A 21,196-nucleotide genomic window follows, 5' to 3' on the forward strand; every position below is an offset into this window, starting at 1 on the left:
ATTCGACTGTTTTCTCCTTTCGTACTGGCGAATTCCTCCACCATTCCAGTTTTCGAGCTACCCACTTTCTGGTAGCCGTTCTTGTTACTGCCTTTTCAACGCCAGATCAGTGTGCCCGCTCAACAAATAGCGTTGATGAATCTTGTTTAGCCATTTCATCTATTTTTCCTTTGGTTTTATAACTCTCGTGCCCCGTTGCCTGCGCTATTGCAATCTTACTAAGTATCACCTGTTTTATGTAGGGCACCCACAAAGTCCCATACTTGCTTAAAATTGAACTCTACATAATTGGGTGCCTTATGCGCTGCCTGGCTATCTGTGAAAATGGCAGTTGAACGGTACGTTCTGTTCTACCTTCCTGTTTCTTCCACACAGTGATATATTGTCGTTATTTCCGCAGACATAAACATATCCAGATTTTTTAACCTATGCTGGAAATTTGTCGAAAGCTGCACAATTCTAATAATAATTATAATACAGTTCTAATTCTGATGATGTTTTAGGTGACTATCTAAGGGATAAATATGATGGAGCCACAGAAGTAAGGGTCAACAGAAGAGGTCGTCTTCAACTAAGAGATCCCCAAGTTACCATTCCTACAGCTTATGATCTTGTATATTTGGAAGACTCTCCTAATTATTGTATTAAAGATAACATTACTGGATCATTGGGAACACAAGGGAGAGTCTGTAACAGAACGTCGCTTGATATAGACGGTAATATTCTTTGCCATATACTTATCTAATTGAAGTGTTATAGTAATAATTGCTAAAATTTCAACCGCTGAAATAAATTTCTTATATTTTTTTAAAATTTTTTTTGTTAGTTTATATATATGTATGTTAAAGTAAAAAGTTCTACCTACAGATTTTGTTGCTAATTGTTTATTAGTTGTTTAAGCAATAACAATTGTTTTGTATAAATGATTTTAAAAATATCGTTGAATTCATAATGTTACTTTGATCAAATATGTTCTATTTTGTTTTTGATTATTCTGAATCCGAATATGGCATTATAGGTCTGGATCCCGCGTATGAAAAAAAAGTTGATTAATAGCAAGCTGAAAATTTGTTAATAGCTTAAGGGTGTCTAGTCGGATAAACTTTGATATATGGGAACACTGGAACAGGGGCAGTTTTAATTGTGGAACAGGTTAAAAATTTGGAACGATCACACCACGAAAACGGCACATTTATTTTGTCCGACAGAACAGACTTAAACTCTCCGAACAGAGATTTAACTCTCATGCAAAAATCAGACTGCTATTTATCACCTGTCATAATTCCTGTCATTTGACATATTCTACATGTTCCACTCATTAAAACGCCCATTTGGTGATAAATAGCAGTCTGATTTTTGCATGAGAGTTTAATCTCTGTTCGAAGAGTTTAAGTCTGTTCTGTCGGACAAAATAAATGTGCCGTTTTCGTGGTGTGATCGTTCCAAATTTTTAACCTGTTCCACAATTAAAACTGCCCCTGTTCCAGTGTTCCCATATATCAAAGTTTATCTGACTAGACACCGTTGAGCTATTAACAAATTTTCAGCTTGCTATTAATCAACTTTTTTTTCATACGCGGGATCCAGACCTATTACAATAATTTGAAATTTTTTATACTGAAGCTCTTATACAGTATGTCGCGTAGCTAGGAACCATATGGGAAACTTTTTTATTATCAATTTTATGAAAAAAAGTTATTTTTCATAAAATGCTCTGCATAGTCTAAAATCTAAAACTCAACCATCAGATATCAAATTTTATCAATTTTATACTAGTTATGTCAAAACTACGAATTTCGTTAAAGAGTAAAGTACCTTTATATTCCAGAATATCAAAAAATGCTATTATGAAAAGTTGTTTGAAATTAAAAGCTATGTTTTAATATACAATTACATCATTCTAATCGAAAAAAAATTCAATTTTTTCTCAAATTACGGATACCCATCATGATTTTATTTCAATTATGATAACTATTTTATTATCAACTTTACGAAAAAACGTTATTCTTCATCAAATGCTCTAACTGGTCTATTTTCAATTTTATACGAGGTATGTAAAAAATATAATTTTTTCTTAAGAGTTAAGTGTCTTTATTATTCACAATATTTTAATTAGAAGGATGTAATTGAACACTGAAACATATTTTTTAATTCCAAACAACTTTTCTTAGTAACAATTTTCGATATTGTGAAATATAAAGGTACTTTACTCTTATGTGAAATTCATTTTTTTGACGTACCTCGTAGACAATTAATAAAACTTAATATCTGATGATTGCATCTTAGATCATATACCATGCAGAGTATTTTATAAAGAATAACTTTTTTTCGTAAAACTGATAATAAAAAAGTTATTAATATGTTCCAAGTTACGCAGACTTACTGTAGCTAAAAAATTTTTTTTGTTGAACATTTATTATTGTTGATGCTTATTATTAAATGTATTTTAGGTAAGTCTTACAGAAAAAAGTTTTGATCACTTTTTATAAACATTTTTTTAGCTGTTAATTTTCGGTTTTTGTGTTACATTTTTGTTATCTCTCTTAAATTTCTCAAAAAGAAATAGTTTGTTTTATATCTAAAGTAAAATAATTTAGTGAATTTTAAAGACTACATCCTAAGCTTTAAAAAAGTACCTATAAAACTGTAATAAATCTATTCAAACTTGAGTAATACCGTCTTAAAGTGGGGGTAATTCCGTAAAACTACGAAGTTTTCAAAAATTACATTTTTTGAGACGTCATATCATTTGAAATAAATTTTTGAGATTTTTTTAAATGAAACATCTTCTAGGAAGATGTTTGAAAGGTAACTTTTGCAAAATTGAGTGTTTTATAAGAAAGATTGTATTAGTTACACATTTTTAAATCATTTTTAAACAACATTCATGTAAGTCTCAATTTCCGCCAACACCGTACTTATACCCATACATTTTATTTCTTTTTATTATAACCGTAAGATAGCTTAATTATTCTTATTTTATGTCAAATTTGTAAAATTTCATTTGATCGATTATTTAAAGAATTACGTTAAAATAACTCAACCCTGCACTCCTCCGTACGCTAGTTTACAGCGCGCCAATGTTTGTAAGAAGGGTGACTTTAGTGTTATAAATAAAAAATTATAGAAGCTACAGATTCAATTTTAGAAAAATCTTTATACAATTTTTTTTTGTAAAATTTTCTGAATTTTTAAATGGTCAAGTCAGTTTTTTCTAAAATTTATATTTTCGGAGTTATTTTAAAAAACATCTAATTTCGCCGTTCATTTGTTTAATAAAAAATGAAGCACCCACTTCTCGATTGGAACTTTTTGATATGTTTTTTACTAAACATTTTTTAATGAAATTACAAAAAGTTCTATCTTGTTTGATTTTTTCCGAAGTGAAAATCTATATGCACTCCCATGTATACCTATTTCGGACAAATTGGCCCTCATGACAGGGTCTTCTAACAATATGACCAAAAATGGTAACATTACAATGGTAAAATTCCTCTATTAGAAAATAATAATTTCGTTGTAAAACGAAACTAAGGGACGTCTTATATTTCAGTTCATTCAGAGATGGTGTTTATGACACTCTTTGAATGAACTGAAATATAAGACGTCTGTTCGTTTCGTTTTACAACGAAATTATTATTTTCCTTAGTTTTACTCCTGAGTATGCGGGACCAAGTTTTCGTTGGAATTTTGCCACGCTGAATAGGCAAAATGGCTGAATAGGAAAATCCTGAAGCCTTCTAGATATGGCTATACAGGCGAATCCTAAGGATGTCATGGACGGACAAGATAACCAACGAGACCGTATTAAGAAGAATGGGCAAAGAAAGAGAGGTGATGTATACCACTAAAAGGAGAAAGTTAGAATATATCGGACACATAATGAGAAACGGCACTAAATATAGATTACTGAAGGTAATGCTTCAAGGTAAAGTATTCGGAAAGCGATGAATTGGGGGAAGAAGAATATCATGGTTAAAGAACCTGAGGAAATGGTTCTCTACAACAACAACTGATCTATTTAAAGCATCAGTTAATAAAATAATTATAGCCAGAATGATCGCCAATATTCGAAACGAATAGGCACTAAAAGAAGAAGAAGAATAGGCAGGAAGTAAGATGCAATTAATAGATCTCCCCTGGAAAACCTTTTTCAGCATTCGTTTGGTTTGTAAATTGTAGAAACCATGAAGGCGTTACCAGAAACTTGGTCTCAATAAAAGTTTTATTTTTGATATTATTTTTAATTTTATTGAAGTAAAACTTTCAATTGTCCTCTATTAGAGTTTACCTTTGTCAGTACGGAATCCAGCACAATGTTAAATAGCAGTAGGATAAAAAACAACTCTATTTGACTCAGTTTAGCATACCTGGATCAGATGATATTCTTTTGTATAGGACTTGGCTTTATGTATCACTATACAGTTTTTTGATGAGATCTATTTTTCTCTCTCTGGTATTTCCATTTCGTTTAGTGGTTTCCATAATGTCCATATGTGTGAACGTATCACGTATCGAAGGCTATCTTGAAGTCGACAAAGCATATAAATAGTGGAGAGTTGAATTGCTGCTACTGGTCTACAACTAGGTACTCTAACTGAATCGGTGAGTGAAAGAATAGTACATATCCAAAACTGTCATTTTAAGAACATTAAAAAAACCATTTAAACAAAAATCTCGTGGTTTTTGATATTTTCACACAGTGTCAAGTTGTCGCTTTTGTGCTTATTTATTAAATGGCCAAATAAAATGTATTAAAACAAACTCCAGAAAAAAGAAATTTTGTAAAAATATATCGTGTACATGTATGTACTGTTCTTCCACTCACTTAAAAAAAAAACACAATTCTGAAACATTTATTGGTTTTGTCTAGAAATATTTATTAACAATGCATGGAATGCAACATTTTTAACCCTTTACTATCAATCACTAAATTAATCCTGACAACAAGTGGCGCGTGACGACGTAATGTCATTGAATGAAAGAACAGTATGAGCAGCGAAAGAACAGTATAAGCATTGCACGTAAACGGTTCTTTCACTCATCTACCAAATTGTCCTGTCGATATTGAATTGCAGAGAGTTGTGTTTATACTGTTCTTATGCCCAGTGATGCATTAACCTATTAAACGTATTTTGGCTATCTCAGTTCAGAATGTCGTTTTTGGCGTTTATATTGTTATTTCACTCACTTTAATTATATTACTTTGGCATATGCATGATCTGTTTGGTCTGAAGCCGGTTCGTTCATTCCTTAACATTTTTTTTTTTTGTTTCACACTGTTTCACTATACACAAAAAATTAACTACATACCTATTCGCAAACGTTTCTTACGAAATAGATAAAATAGAAACAAAATAGATTATTTTCACAAAAAATTAAGAAGCAATTCTTAGTCAATATGGACCCTTCTACATCAGTAGTTTTAGTTTGTTCTTTTTTACTTATATTTTTAATTAATAGTATGTGTTTTTAGGTTGTAACTTGCTGTGCTGCGGACGAGGATACAACACCGTGAAAAGTGTCATCAGAGAACGATGCCATTGCAAATTCAAATGGTGTTGCCAGGTAGAGTGCAAGACATGTGTGAGATCCACAGAAGTACATACGTGCAAATAATCACCTATTGACAACACTATAGTGAGAAAGTGAGAATACTTAGTGATAAGACGACAGTGCGGGTCGAAATGACATTTATAAACAACAAACTGTATCGCCAAATTGAGGCTCCTTCCCAAAAAAATACGATTTTGGTTTTAATTTTTTTTTGAAATTTGTAATCTTCCGATCAATTTTATTTCTAAAATTTGGAATTAAGGTTAAAAAATAAATCAAAATAAAAGCCTAGTGTCGCATTTATTTCATAAGAACTCATTATTGTTCTGAAGCTATTTCTCTGTGGCATCTTATGCAATTTACTATTTTACTTGGGAGAATTATTAGTTTAAGTTTCAAATTAAATTTATTGACGTTTCAACTTCCACCTCGGAAATTGTTATATTGAAATACAAAATATTAATAAATTAAACAAATTTTGTTATGTTACTTGGTAAAAAAATTCTTCTAATAATTTAATTGTATCTGCTTCGTTCATATTGACAATTTAGACATATATTATACATTTTACTGTACACGATATTAAAGCGATATTGCCTGTATTTATGAGTTGCGTTCCTGGGACGAATGAATTTATTGGAAGATAGTTCATTCGGTTACATGACATCAACATTCTTCTATTCTTATTTTATCTGCAGCATCGCGGAAAAGCTGCACGTATGTTGTGTTGAACCAGGTTCTGAGGTTCTGTAATAAGGATATTTTTCTTCTTCCTGGACCTTGCTTTCCAAATATGTTTCCTTGCAGGATGGCCTGTGGGAGGGTATATCTGGATTCATTTCGCATAACAAGTATTCCAACTTTAGAGATTTGATGGTGGTTAGTACCTCTCGGTTCTTCCCCATTCTTCTAAGGACCTCCTCATTTGTGATCCGGTCAGTCCATGGGATTTTAAGAATTCTCCGATATAGCCACATCTCAAATGCTTTCAATTTCGGCACATATCTTCGTTCAATGTCCATCTTCCAACACCATAAAAAAGGAAAGAGAAGACGTAGCATCACAGCATTCTTACTTTTATACCAAGAGAATGGTTGTGGCTCTAGAAAAAGGCCCACATACGGTTGAAGGTGGAACTAGCTTTTCCGACGCGCGCTCATCTCTCTTGGTTGTTGGTCCATTCTTCATTTATTATGGTGGCGAGGTAGTTTTTACTGCGTCACTCTTTCTACAGGGGTTTGGTTGATGTAGAATTGGCCTTCTGTTATCTTTTTCTTGCTAGTGATCGTAAGCTTGGTCTTCTTTACGTTTATATTTAGTCCATATTGTTGACTGTAATACGTGATTGAGTTCATGAGGACGTCTAGGTTGTCCGCAAATACTATTGTGTCATCTGCATACCTGATGTTATTTAGCCGGTATCCGTGTAGTAGAATACCTTTTTCAGTTTCGTGCAAAGCTTCGATAAATATTCTTTCAGAGTAGAGATTGAGAATTAGAGGGGACAAAATGCAACCCTGCCTCAGTCCACGCATGATTTTCACATATTCGGTGTGTTCACCTTCAACTCTGAGGTTAGCAGTCTGATTCCAGTAAAGGTTTCTAATTATGTTCAGATCTTGGTTATTAATTTCTGCTACTTTTAGTATTTGCATCATCTTGGTGTGCTGTACTCGATCAAATGCTTTCTCGTAATCAACCAGACATGCGTATACGTCGCGGTTGACGTCTCTGCATCTTTGGAATAAGACTTGTATTGAAAACAAAGCCTCTCTCGAACCAACAGCATTTATGAAGCCGAACTGGTTGGGCGAAATTTGATTTTCACATAGCTTGTAAATTCTCGTATGGATTATCTTAAGAACCATTTTAGGAGATGACTCATTAGGCTTATCGTACGGTATTCTTCGAATTTTTTGGCTCTTGGTTTTTTTGGAAGTGCAATAAACTCAAACTTCAGCTATTCTGTTGGTATTTCTCCAGAGTTGTATATTATGTTGTTGAATATCTTTGTGATTATTGCTATTGATTCGTTGTCCATTAGTTTGAGTAGTTCTGCTTGTATATTATCGGGACCTGCTGCTTTGAATTCGTTAGCTGTGTTATTGCAGAATCAATTTTAACTTAAGAATATCCGTCATAAAAATCATAGCATGTGATTTGTCTTTAAAAAGACAACCACATGCAATGGTGACAGTAAAACAGTAAAATTCTCGTGTTAGTGATTCCATAGTAAATCACTAGGAAAATCCAGGAAAAAACCTCAAGATACTATCCCGACATGGTAAGTATTTGGTCTTATATTCAGTTTACTCTCAAAATTAGATCCTTAATTTTGGGCTTACAAAAGTTAGTGATAATTTTCGAACAAGAATCTCATAAATAAAGGCCAATTCAGTAATATTTTTTTGGTATTTATAGTTTCAACCAAAACAGTATTTATGAGAGCATTGATTTTTTAACCTTAAACCAAATTTTATCAAACAAACCAGCACTATGTTGTGTTTACCCCCACTTATTGTAGATATATATTTAAACAATTTCTGGAATACAATAATATAGAAAAATATAAATTTTAAGTACAAATGGTAAAATGGTAGATATGTATACATTTTGGTATACTCAATGAATCAAACTATAAGAGAAAAATATTTTATAGAGGGTAACTCACATATAAACATATTTTACCGAAATTAAGGCCTGAATTTTTACATATACCCTCTGTGAAACAATTTATCAATTTTTATGTATATTTAATGTTCTGGTTAAGATGAAACCATATTAAAAAAATAGAAGGTTTATCAATATTTTATTACAATGAATCGTAATATTAAATAAACACAATTAGCGGCCTTAGGGACTAAACTGATTTCTATTGAATTGGAAGAAAGCTGAAGTGTTGCTTACAAATTTCTTTGGCGGTTTAGTAATCTCACTAAATATTTTTACTAAAATTTCCTTATTTACCTTTTCTAATATTTTTTTTTCTAAAACAACTTTTACATAATGATAAGCAATATACAAGTAATTTTTGGAAAAATATCAAATGTCATCGACTATAAACATATCTTTTTCTTCTCGTATCAGTACAACCTGGGGTGCGTCTTCTACAACCTGCTGTAAGTGTAACTTTAGATTTAGATTTGAGGACCACACTGTAACTAAAATATACAAAGCTGATTAAATACCACATTAGACATTTTCTAATTTCAAAAATGTGATGTGTTGATTGTTAGTAACGTGTTTTTCGTCACGTCCGTGGACGTCACGTCTGTGGATTTTTATTTTCTACAGACGTAGCAGAATATCCACGGACGTGATTTATCTTACAAGTAACATTATATTTTATTAAAACAAAATAAAAAAGGAAAGGTAATTCTTTATTGCTAATTTAATATAAAATTAAATAATGCACATTATATTTTATGTACCCTACGTACATAGATATCAGAAAGAAAAATGCTTTGTCAAGTCAGTGGTCACATAATGTCCGTGGACTATCCAATTTTTTTTAATTTACGGGAAAAATACTTTATAATTTAGCTTGACTTCTAGCATTTCTTTAACAAGTGGCTATATCTCAATCTAGTTCCGAAAACAAAACATATTTTTAATAAATCTTAATTATTTTAAAACTTAGTGGTAAAATCTGCCAATTTATTAAGCATGACCTAGGTACAACTTTCTTCAATATTATATGGTAAAAAGGGAAGGTGACAGCAGAAGAGATTGTCTCCTTGTTTCAATCCACTGTTTATTTCAAACGATTTTAAGAGTTTGTTACCTATATTTCTACTCTGGATCTACAGCCATTTACATATATATTTTAACGAGTTGGATGTTTTTTTTGTAACAGTTTTTTCAAGCAGTTGTCAAAGTAAAAATCTATTCTACGGTCGATCTATTTTTTTCTAAATCCGGCTTGATATTTCCATATGAAATTTTGTACGTGGGGTGTTAGCCTACTTAATAGGATGTTCGATAATATTTTGTACGTCGTAAGGAGATACCTCCATAATTATAGCACCTGGTTTTATCTTCCTTTAAATTTTTTTTTATCATTTTATTAGGTGCAAATTTACAATCTACTATAATTACAACACAGAGTATTTAGCAAATAGTAGCAAACAGTCTTGAATCCTGGCATGCTTTGGACACCATCCATCGATGGTTCTCCAATACATCTAATCAGTTAGGTCCTCTGGCCATGTCCTTTTCAGTCTTTTTCAAAGTGGCGGCTGGTAGAGTTGTTGAATAGTTTGACTTTCATGAGCGAAATTTCTTTCTTGGGCTTTGTTTGCGTATAGTTTAATAACGTCTTCGATGAATGGTATCCCAAGGTCGTTATGGATAGTTATATTGGAAACGTACCATGGTGCATTCGCTATCATGCGCAGCGTCTTTGATTGGAAAGTTTGCAGTACTTTAGTGTTGCTCGGTTTGCTGCAGCCCCACAACTCTAAACCAAAACTCCATATCGACTTTAGTATAATTTTGTATAGTAATACCTTATTTTCTAATGATAACTGGGATCTTTTACCTAGCAACCAATACATTTGTCTGACTTTTAAGTTTACTTGTGCTTTCTTGGTTTTGATATGGTTCTTCCATGTCAGCTTTCGGTCCAAATGGAGTCCTAGGTACTTGACATCTGATTTTTGGGGGATAGGAATGTTATTAATATGAACCTCTGGGCAGTCGATCCTTCTTGTTGTGAACGTAATTTGTGAAGACTTTTCACCATTTACTTTAATCTTCCTTTTTGTTAACCAAGTTTGAAGTGAATTTAAATAGTTTTGTAATTTGTTAGAAGCTCTATCTGGGTTTTCGTCTGATGTAAGGATTCCTGTATCGTCGGCAAATGTGGTCATAGTAATGTCATCATCAGCAGGTATGTCAGCAGTGTAAAGGAGATAAAGGAATGGACCGAGGACACGACCTTGAGGTACTCCGGATTGTATAGGATGATATTTGGAAAGTGAGGTATTTACTTTGATTTCGAAAAATCGCTCGCTCAGATATGATTTTAATATCAGGTTTATTTCATTAGGCATATTACTTTTCACTTTATACAACAGGCCTTTATGACCTTATCAAGTGCCTTTTCCACATCAAGGAATACTGCTGCACACATTTCCTTTTAAACGAATAGGGATGATTATACTTTCTTTCCATTTTGTTGGTATTTGTTTTTCGTTTTTAACACGTTGTGTGCCTTACTTACTTACTTACTTACTCCATGGCGTTACAACCCTCCGTGGGTTTTAGCCGACTCGACAACATGCCTCCTCTCTTCTCTGTCTTGAGCAACATCTATCCAATTCTCCGCGCCCATAGCTTTCAGGTCTCCTGCTATATTATCTCGTCACCGGAGTCGAGGGCGTCCGCATGGTCTTCTTTCAGTTGGGACTTCCTCTGTTACCAGCCTTACTGTTGTTTGATCAGAACGTCTTCTAAGGTGTCCTGCCCATTGGAGTTTTCTGGACTTTATTTCTTTTATAATGTTGGCGTCTGGGTAAAGTGTTTTGAGCTTTTTGTTAGTTCTAGTATGTTAGCTGCCGTGAGACACAAATTGTGTCTCATGCTGTTTTCAATAAGAGCATTGTTGTGTCGTTAGTATAGAAACGAGAGCCTGTGGCCGTAGGGACCCATTTTTTTTTAACATTATGGCAGCCAACGTGTTAAGGAATTCGGCCGGTGGTTTGTTAATCACTTGCAATGTTTCGTGTATTTTTTCATCCTCTATCGTTAGGTCCAACCCAACGTATATATCCCCTCCAGGTTATTTCTCTTGACGAATATTTGATAAATTTTAGAAATATTCTTGTCATGTTTTGAGCAGTTCCTCTTCGTTGATTATTAGTTTTTTATTATTTTTCCTAAGTAGAGACGCGGGTGGATCTAACTAAAGCCTCTCTCTTGGATTGACGCCGATTTGCAAAATAATGTTTCGCTTCTCCTATAAACCATTTCATTTTTCTCGTCCTGCTTTTTCCTATTATGTATTAGTTTTGTTTGTCAGAAATTGATTTTTTTATTTGTGGTCACACTCTTTAGACTTATTTATTTTTTACAGCCTTTTTTCTATTCGACGTATCGAATAAAGGCCTCTCCCATTTCTCGCCATGACTTCCTATTGTGTATGAGGCATTTCTTCATTGATCCTGCGACTCTTTTGATGTCATCGCATTTGAGGTCTTATTTTGGTCGCTTCGTATGGTCGCCAGTTTTTAACTTCTCTGTTCCATCTACCATTTTCGAGACGTTCGTTGTGTCCAGCCCACTTCCATTTTAATTTAGCTGCTTGTTCCACGGCGTCCCTTACTTTTGTTTTGTTCCGGATTGCTCGTTTGTTTGCCGATCTATAGTAAGATACCAAGCGTCTGTCGTTCTATGGCTCTCTGAATTTTTCGAATCTTGTCCATGTTAATTTTTTTGAACGTCTAGGTTTAAACTCCGTAAGTGAGAACGGGACGGGTACAGAAATCGAACACTTTGGTTCGACTTCATTGGTCTGCCTTAATATATTTAGATGTTGTTTTATTTCGTGTACGTAATCATCTCTGTTTTCATAACAGGCTTTTTTCACATGGTTAGGTTGTTGGTCTTCCGTTTAACCCTCCTCCTTTACTCGGCCTTGGGACCGACAAGAATGAATGCTAAGCTACTTGATCCACCCAACAGTCATTCCTTACCTGGCGGAGTTATACAAACACAAACACGCATGTTCTAAAAATTAAAATTTACAGATCGAACGGTTATTTATTATAGATAACACTTATTTATTATAGATATCATTATTTACAATATGCAAAAATTAAAAAAAAATTATACCTACTTATCTAATCCTTTTTTCTATCTGGTTTTACTCTTGCGCTTTTGGCCTTTTCGTGCTTCTTTTCATCCAACCAGATCTTTTTGTCTCGTCCCCCATTTTAACCTTTTGTTTTGTTGTTTTGAAATTTTTATAGCAAACCAGAATAAATGTTTCTGGTAAAGAGAGGGAAACCTTGTAACGGTTCCTTATATTAAAATATATCTTTTTTCTACGACTTTTAATAACATGCTCACTATTCACTATTTTTGAATAGATAATAACACCCATTACTTTACCCTGAAGTAATAGTTTAGAGTACTCACTGGTCATTACTCACGGGTTGAAGTTAGTTCAAGTGGTGCATGCCCCTTTTAATATATTAGTCATATATAAACTGCAAATAAAATACTTAAACTTGTTTATTTAATACAACACTTATTGTAATTTATATCAATAATTAAGTTTTAATTATTTAATAATAAAATTTTAAAGGATTTTTAACTGCAACAGTGGGTCAGTGTATTTTTTACGTTTATACTTTGTTTTCTATGAATTTTGACGTTTATCGTATTCAGTGACAGTGACAGTAGTGTACCTATTTGTCGTGTTTATTGGAATTTATACCTTATATTGTTTTAATTGTATAAAGTTATATTGTGTTAAATATATTATAACCTAATTATCAGTGGCGACGCGTGAGTTTTTCTAAAGTGTTACCAAAACCAGATGTAAAAAAATCTTATTTAAAAAAATATTTTGAACCGCGCAAATATGTTTTTGTTTTCAATCCTGTGGGATAAAATTAAACAAATCACTATTACCAAATTATATGTATGTAATTATGTATATGTAACAGGTATAACCATAAATAATAAACAAACTAAACATATTATTCTACCATAAAATTAACAAAAAAATGAACAAGTAGGAAAAAGAACAGATTTTGAAAACTATTGTTTATATTTTAATTCTTCCATTTTCAATAATATCATTTTTTTCTTTAAAATAATATATAAAAAATATACAAGTAGAATGACTTTTCAAGTAGTTGATCAATTACGCAATACGTAGCAACACTCTTCCATGTTTAAATGCACGCACACTGTAATCTGTAATAGGTATAGTATTTTTACTACAAAAGCGATATTACGTAGGTCAACATTTTTGACGTAAGAGAACTGTCAAAACATTAGAATGTGACTTTTCATTATTGCCATGTTTATTAATAACATTCTAATGTTTTGACAGTTCTCTTACGTCAAAAATTTTGACCTACGTAATATCGCTTTTGTAGTAAAAATACTATACTAAACCAACGTTACCAATCTTCAAAATGGTGACAATACTGATATGCACAGCGTGCCCGCGCGCCGTCTCTAGACCCGTCGTTCCTTCAAAATTTTCAGAGCTAGTCCCGAGCGATAGCGAGGTTTCTCCTGCGTACCGTTACCAGTGCCAGTATTGGTAACAGCATAATAATATATGATAATGTGCCATGGATTCACATATCTCGCCAATATTTTCGTGCGTCTAGTTGGCTATTTAGTGAATTAGGTACTATTAACAAGTATTTCTGTTGGTAAAAAATATAAATGGAATTATTTCGTAGTAGTCATAAAATATTTATTTGCAAGATTTGTAACTGTTACCAATGGTAACAGTGGTTACATGGACGCTTCTCCACTGCTAATTATATATATAGTTATATTATTACATTATATATAGTTAAATATAAATATACATTACAAATTTATAAAATACGTCAACCGATAATAGCCATTTCCTATTTATTACATTGACAGTACGTGCAAATTTGCGCTTGTAATTTTTCGGAATCGAATAGAACTTGAATTGAATATTTCTTGTTGTATTTTACAATACATAAGATGGCATTTACTAATAGTAGGCAACCAATTATTCAGTCGCGTACTATTGGTAAACAACATATTATATTTTTGTAAATTACAGTTACAAACTCGAGTTGACAATTATATTTTTTTACTAATTAAAATAAAAAAGGTCGTAGAAAAAGCTCTACTCACATGTAATGGCAATTACTCACTCTGGTGAGTTACGACACTCGCCTTCAGCTCGTGTCACAAACTTCATCATCGTGGGTATTAGCCATCATTACATGCTCGTTGAATAATATACTATTCTCCACTCTTAATTATTTTTATCCACACAGTATTTTGTGTTATATCAGTAAAATTTTAAAATGAAACTAAACAATGTATGGTTTAACCTGTTGCTACTAATTGGTTTATGCCAGCGGTTCTCAACCTTTTTGAGGGATTTACCACCTACAGTTATTTTTATTATTTTTGGTACCAACTATATTTTTAAATTGTATTATCAATACTTACTAAGTACTACTATTTTAATTTTTTCTGTGTTTTGTGTACCAACGCCAATAATGATATGTACCATCAGTGGTACATGTACCACAAATTGAGAACGTCTGGTTTATGCTAATGTAATAATATCCTTATGAGTCACTAGTTTCATTTGGTAACATTCTAACCAGAACAAAAATCTGAATCAACTGACTGTATGGTTTTGTAGAGTGTTTGTGGGTGTTTATAGTAAGGAACCATAGTAATAAAATATGTACATCGTATTAGGTACACTTACGTTTTAAGAACTAATCTTCCATCGACTTGTACAACTATGTAGTTTTAAGTAATGTGTATTTTTATTTATTTATTTGTTTAAATTAGTAATATATTTGTTTATATTTTAAAACCGTTTTTTTCTCAAAATTGAAATGTATTTTATCTTCTTTTTAGGTGCCGTGTCCGTATTCAGACGTTGGCTGTAATCATGTTAAGTCCCTAAAACCGTTCCATATCGGCCGCTGAGCGAAATAATTCTTCTATTGTGGAACCACACCACTGTCTAATCTTACGCAACCATGAAAGTTTCTTTCGACCAATCCATCTCTTTCCCTCCACCTTTTCTTGTATTATAAGGCGAAGTAGATGGTAATATTTAGGTCTTCTAGTTATATAGCCGAAGTATTCTGTTTTGCACCTCTTTATGATGTTTATGAGCAGACGTTCTCAATTCATCATTTAAAGAACATCTTCATTGGAAGTGTGCTTAACCCACGACATCTTTTGGATTAATCGATAGCACCACAATTCGAATGCTTCTGATTTGTCTAGCATTGTGGTTTTTAACGATCATGTCTCACAACCATATAATAATATAGACCACACATAACATTTCAGGATCTTCTTGCGAATAGTCATCGACAGATTTGTTACATAGAACTGGTTTCCAGACCATAAACGCCTTATGTGATATTTCGATCCTGGGTATTAAGGAGTTTTTGTAACTACTTAACGTAACGTATCTCCCTATACGTAAAGCACTAACGTACCGTAAGAATGATGAACGTTAATAGATAGTTTTTGTAACTGCCTAACGTAACGTAAAGTCATTTTTTAATTCCGTTGACATTAAAAAAATAAAACAATGTTTACACAATATAGATACAATTAATATATAAATAGTTTCCCATTTCAGAGGCCAACGAGTAAAGTACTCCTCGCTTATCGTCTCTGCTAATAGTGTTTCATATAAAAACTAGTTAGTTAATGTGCTGTGTTTACCAACAAAAATACTGGTAAGGCGATTTTTAATTAACAGCAAATATCGACAACCAAAAAATTAGGCCAGTTCTTACTGGCCATACATATTTAATATTTTGCCATCCAGAATATTAAAATCAAATTATGGCATCAACATCATCTCAAACATCATCACAAACATCATCACAAACAGTATAACCCAGCTTCGCTGCAGTAACAAAAATCACACCAAAAAAACCTACAACAGTAATATCATGTCCCAGTAGAAGTTTCGCCATCGTTATGAACGCTCTTCCTGACGTCGTGCTATTTGATTACATCAAGGCAATCGGCGAAATTGTTACCCCTACAGAAATAACCTTTGCTTCACGAATTTCTAACCAGCGTATATGCATATATCTTTCTTCCTTATCCGTAGTGGATAATCTTCTGCAAAATTATCCGACCATTACTGTTAGAAATCAAACAGTACCTATTCGCAGACTTATTACACCTGCAAAGAGGCTACTACTGTCCAACGTGAACCCTTCGATCCCGAATTCACTCATAGAGCAAGCACTTAAAGACGAACTTCGATTACAACTTGCTTCTCCCATCTCTTTTATCCGATGCGGCTCACCTGAGGACGAATACGCTCACATTTTCAGTTTTCGACGCTCTATCTATATTATACCGGATAAAGAAAACTTTAAATTAAATACCTCAATTTTAATATCGCATGAAAATACCAATAATAGAATCTTTATCACTTCGGATAAACTTGAATGTTTCTTATGTAAACAATCTGGACACACTGCAGACTCCTGTTCTAACCCTCAAGAAATATCTACCAATCTTTCTCAAAATACAACTTCTAGCCTAATCCCATTTGAACCTCCTTCTACTATGTCTCCTCCTTCCTCCTCCTCAAAAGAAGAAATCAATCCAACTAATAACGACTTAATAATTCCAAATGAACAGTCTCTAATGTCAGTGTCCTTACCTTCAAATCCTTGCATCAAAAGAACTTATTCTACCGACACAAGTCTCGAATCACCCACTTTATCGGTTACTGATAACCCCCCAGACTTAAACCCTATAAATGATAAATCTACCACAGCCTTTGCAACTCCTAAAGCAGCTCCTAAAAAGAAATTAAAAACTGATGACAAAGAACTTGGTAAAATTACTCCCTCTGCTCAATCAACTATTGAACAATTAATTAGTGCTAATCCAGAGAAATTTTCTTTGACAGCATTACAGCTTATTGCCTTCCTGGAAAATTCCTTTGGTAGCAGTGATCCTCTCAAAGAAGCTCATAACTTTACCACCAACATTAAGTCTCTTTTAGAAGACCTTACGCAAATATATCAAACTGTATCTGATAGATCGCTTAAAAATCGAATTACAAGATTATCTAAAAAGCTTAAGATCACATTAAATCCCGTAGACGCTGACGAAGTTGCAAGCCTTTCATCCAATAATTCATGTACCTCCAACACCAATGATACCGATCTTTTCTAACAATAAAAAAATATCTTTTCACTATTTTACAATGGAATTGCGACGGATATTATCCGCGCCTTGAACACATACAATGTCTTACATCAATTTACCATCCAGATTTTATTTGTCTACAAGAGACTAATTTTACTACAAATAATATTCCTCACCCTAAATCCTTTGAAGGATACCACTTCATTAGGACGAACTGCATCAGAGCTAGTGGAGGTGCATCAATTTTTGCTTCCAGTGAAATCTACTCAACAATGCTTCCTTTAACAACGAATCTTGAGGCAATCGTCATAACTACATTTTGCCCTAATAAGCTTACCATCTGTTCCATATATATTCCCCCAAACCAGCCTTTAAAAGAGGAAGAGCTCCTAGACCTTATATTCCAGCTACCACAGCCGTTTATACTTACAGGAGACTTGAACGCACATAACAGTATGTGGGGTTCTAAATCTACATTTGGTCGTGGAAAAATAGTTGAAAATGTCCTTAATTGCACAAACTCATGTCTTCTTATCACAGGATCTAATACTTACTTTAACATTTCCTCTGGATCATTCTCTGCTATTGACCTTAGTATTAGTGACCCTAAATCAGCACCTTTTCTGTCCTGGCAAACAGCCGATGATCTCTTTGACAGCAATCATTATCCTATAATAATTTCCAACAACTGTAGTAGAGCTGCATCTTCCAAAAGTTACTGGCGCTTAAACAAAGCTAACTGGTCAGAATATTCAAAATCTGTTGATACTCTCTTGCTCGTAAATGAACATCCGTTACCAATGATGTTGACTACTTACTAACGTCAATATCAGAGACAATTCTCACGGCTGCTAAGACTCACATCGGCAAAACAACATTCTCTCCAAATCATAAGGCAGTTCCTTGGTGGAACTCTTCTTGTAAAGAGGCAATTCGTCTATCCAAAAAAAGCTCTAAACAAGTACCAAAAAAACAGAAGCCTTGAAAATTTAATAAATTACAAAAAATTTAAAGCCAAAGTCAAACACATAGTAAAAAAAGCAAAAAATCATCCTGGCAGGATTATGTATCTTCCATTAATGAAAATTCCAATCCTTGCGAAATTTGGAAAAAAATACGACAAATTCAAGGTCACAAAACTAATAATAAAATTACTCGTTTAATTTCAAATGGTATAGAGATCACTTCACATGAACCTATTCCTAACACCTTTGCTAAACATTTCGAAGATAAATTCAGAAACAAAACTAATCATATTAATATGTCTTTTCGTGAAATAAATTCACACAGAAATAACCTGATATCCTCTGAACATAACAGACCCCTTAATTCTCCTTTCACTATCCATGAGCTTATATCTGCTTTAGCTAATAGCAGAAACACTGCAGCTGGGCCCGATGATATTCCTTATGCATTTCTAAAGCACTTGTCTAATTATGCTCTTAAAAAACTACTAACTTTATATAATCTAATCTGGAGCTCACACAAATTTCCATCCCAATGGAGCAAGTCTATTGTAATACCTATACTGAAGCCAAATCAGCCAACTAGTTTTCCACAATCATACAGACCTATCTCCCTCACATGCACTATGTGCAAATTAATGGAAAAAATGATCAACAAACGACTGCTATGGTATTTTGAAAAATACAAGATCATTCCACAGGAACAATCTGGCTACCAAAGACAGCGCTCCACAAGAGATAACCTTGCACTACTTCAAACCCATATATCTAACGCGATTAATAGCAAACAAGATCTGATAGCTACAATCTTCGACATAGAAGGCGCATTTGACACCATCTCAAGAAACGCAATTCTTGACAAACTTTTTCAATGTAACCTCACTGGCAACATATACGCTTTTATAAAAAACTTCCTAACCTCTAGAACATTCGGGGTTTCTGCCAATAACTTCCTTTCTTCTCCACATATCCAATATGACGGAGTTCCTCAAGGTTCAGTTTTAAGCACATCTTTATTCGTTCTTGCGATTAGCCAGTTATGTCACAATATCACTGCACCTATCAAATGCTCATTATATGCCGATTACCTAATAATGTACTGCCAGGGTAAATCCAACGCTACTACTAGTAAAATTCTGCAATCAGTAGTAAATGATCTACAAATCAAAGTTGCTTCCCTAGGAATAAATTCTTTTAACCCTGAAATCACCGTCAATAACTTTAAGTTACCGGTCGTTTGTCCTATTTGTCGTTTGACCGGTCGACAATTGCAAAATATTAGGGCTGATATTTGATTCAAGATTAACCTGGAAACAACACATTCAGGAAACTAAAGGAGCGTGCCTTAAAAGGTTAAATATAATTAAAACACTATCACATTATCATTGGGGTGCGGATGAAACTACGCTACTAAAAGTTTACAGATCACTAATCCATTCCAAGCTTGACTATGGATGTGTCATCTATATGTCTGCATCTAAGTCAAACCTAAATTCACTAAATACAGTGCACACAACGGCTATCCGCTTATGTCTTGGAGCATTTCGTTCCAGTCCGGCAGAAAGTCTTTACTGTGAAGCTAATGAGCCTCCCCTGTGGCTTAGACGGGAATACCTGCTTTCCTCCTATGCTGCTGCAATTTCTTCCAATCCCTCCAATCCAGCGTATCCTTTAATTACATCATTACATCAACCTCATAACAATGCTCCTTGTAACTTAATTATACATCCTTTTCCTCATCTTCTACAGCCGTTATTAAAAGATATAAATTTGTCTGAAACCAGAACTCTACCATTATCCAATAATCCCTATTGGACCAACCTACTACCTCAGCATGATTTGTCCCTCACCAAATTTAACAAGGAAGATGTCAGTGTTAACACATTAAGAAATCTCTTCCTAGAACTCATAAATAAAAGTAAATATAACATAGTTCTTTACACTGACGCGTCAAAATCTGAAAGTGGAGCTGGATATTCTCTAACTACTCTTCAATATCCTATCGAACTCTGTAAAATTTCTCCTTGGTGTAGTATTCACACTGGCGAACTGCTAGCTATCTTGTGTGCTTTCAAACATGCTCAAAAATATCCAAACACACATATAGCCATATGTACTGATTCACTTTCATCTATACACTCCATCAATACTATAACCACCAACCATCCTCTTGTCCAAGATATTCATGACATTTATCAGCTTCTTATAAATCAAAATACAAAAGTCACTTTATTATGGGTACCATCCCATGTTGGCATTAGTGGTAACGAAAAAGCCGATTGCCTTGCCAAAAAAGCTGCATCATCGATGGATACCATACTTAATGTACAAATCTGCAATGATCTAAAAGCCAGACTGAAAAAGCACACTCTATCCACCTGGCAAATTCACTGGAATAAAATTACTTCAGTGCTGATTAAGCCCTCAGTGAACCTATTTACCTGCCCTAGTTTATCTCGGAAAAACATGGCAATCGTATGCAGACTGCGTATAGGACATACCCGTCTAACACATGGCTATTTGATGACATCATCTCCACTACCAAAATGTCAACACTGCAATACTACTCTCCGGATCAGACATATACTTAGTGACTGTCCTTTTTATGCCAAAGAACGCCAACAGCTTGGTATTAGTCCTAACTTCAAAGATGTCCTCAACAGTACAGACCAAATCAACAAGGTTATCAAATTCCTCGAGAAGAATCAACTGTTAAACAAAATATAATTATTGTTAACTGATCTTTTTTTACTTATGTTAACTACTACTAATGTTAACTATATATT

The 21,196-nt window shown here is 33.6% G+C and overlaps 1 protein-coding gene across 3 annotated transcripts in view; it reads left to right on the top strand.

Annotated features, from left to right (window-relative positions):
* LOC114336207 (protein Wnt-5b-like) overlaps window positions 1–5,928 on the top strand; it is a 642,835-nt gene extending 636,907 nt beyond the window's left edge. For all 3 annotated transcript variants that reach the window (XM_050657971.1, XM_050657972.1, XM_050657973.1), the window contains exons 7-8: window positions 504–716; window positions 5,477–5,928. In XM_050657971.1, the coding sequence (XP_050513928.1) occupies window positions 504–716; window positions 5,477–5,619 (356 nt within the window). In that variant the 3' untranslated portion in view covers window positions 5,620–5,928. The remainder of the gene's footprint in view (window positions 1–503; window positions 717–5,476) is intronic.
* The last annotated feature ends 15,268 nt before the right edge of the window (window positions 5,929–21,196 follow it).

Source organism: Diabrotica virgifera, chromosome 8, assembly GCF_917563875.1.
Source record: "Diabrotica virgifera virgifera chromosome 8, PGI_DIABVI_V3a".
Classification (NCBI taxonomy): domain Eukaryota; kingdom Metazoa; phylum Arthropoda; class Insecta; order Coleoptera; family Chrysomelidae; genus Diabrotica; species Diabrotica virgifera.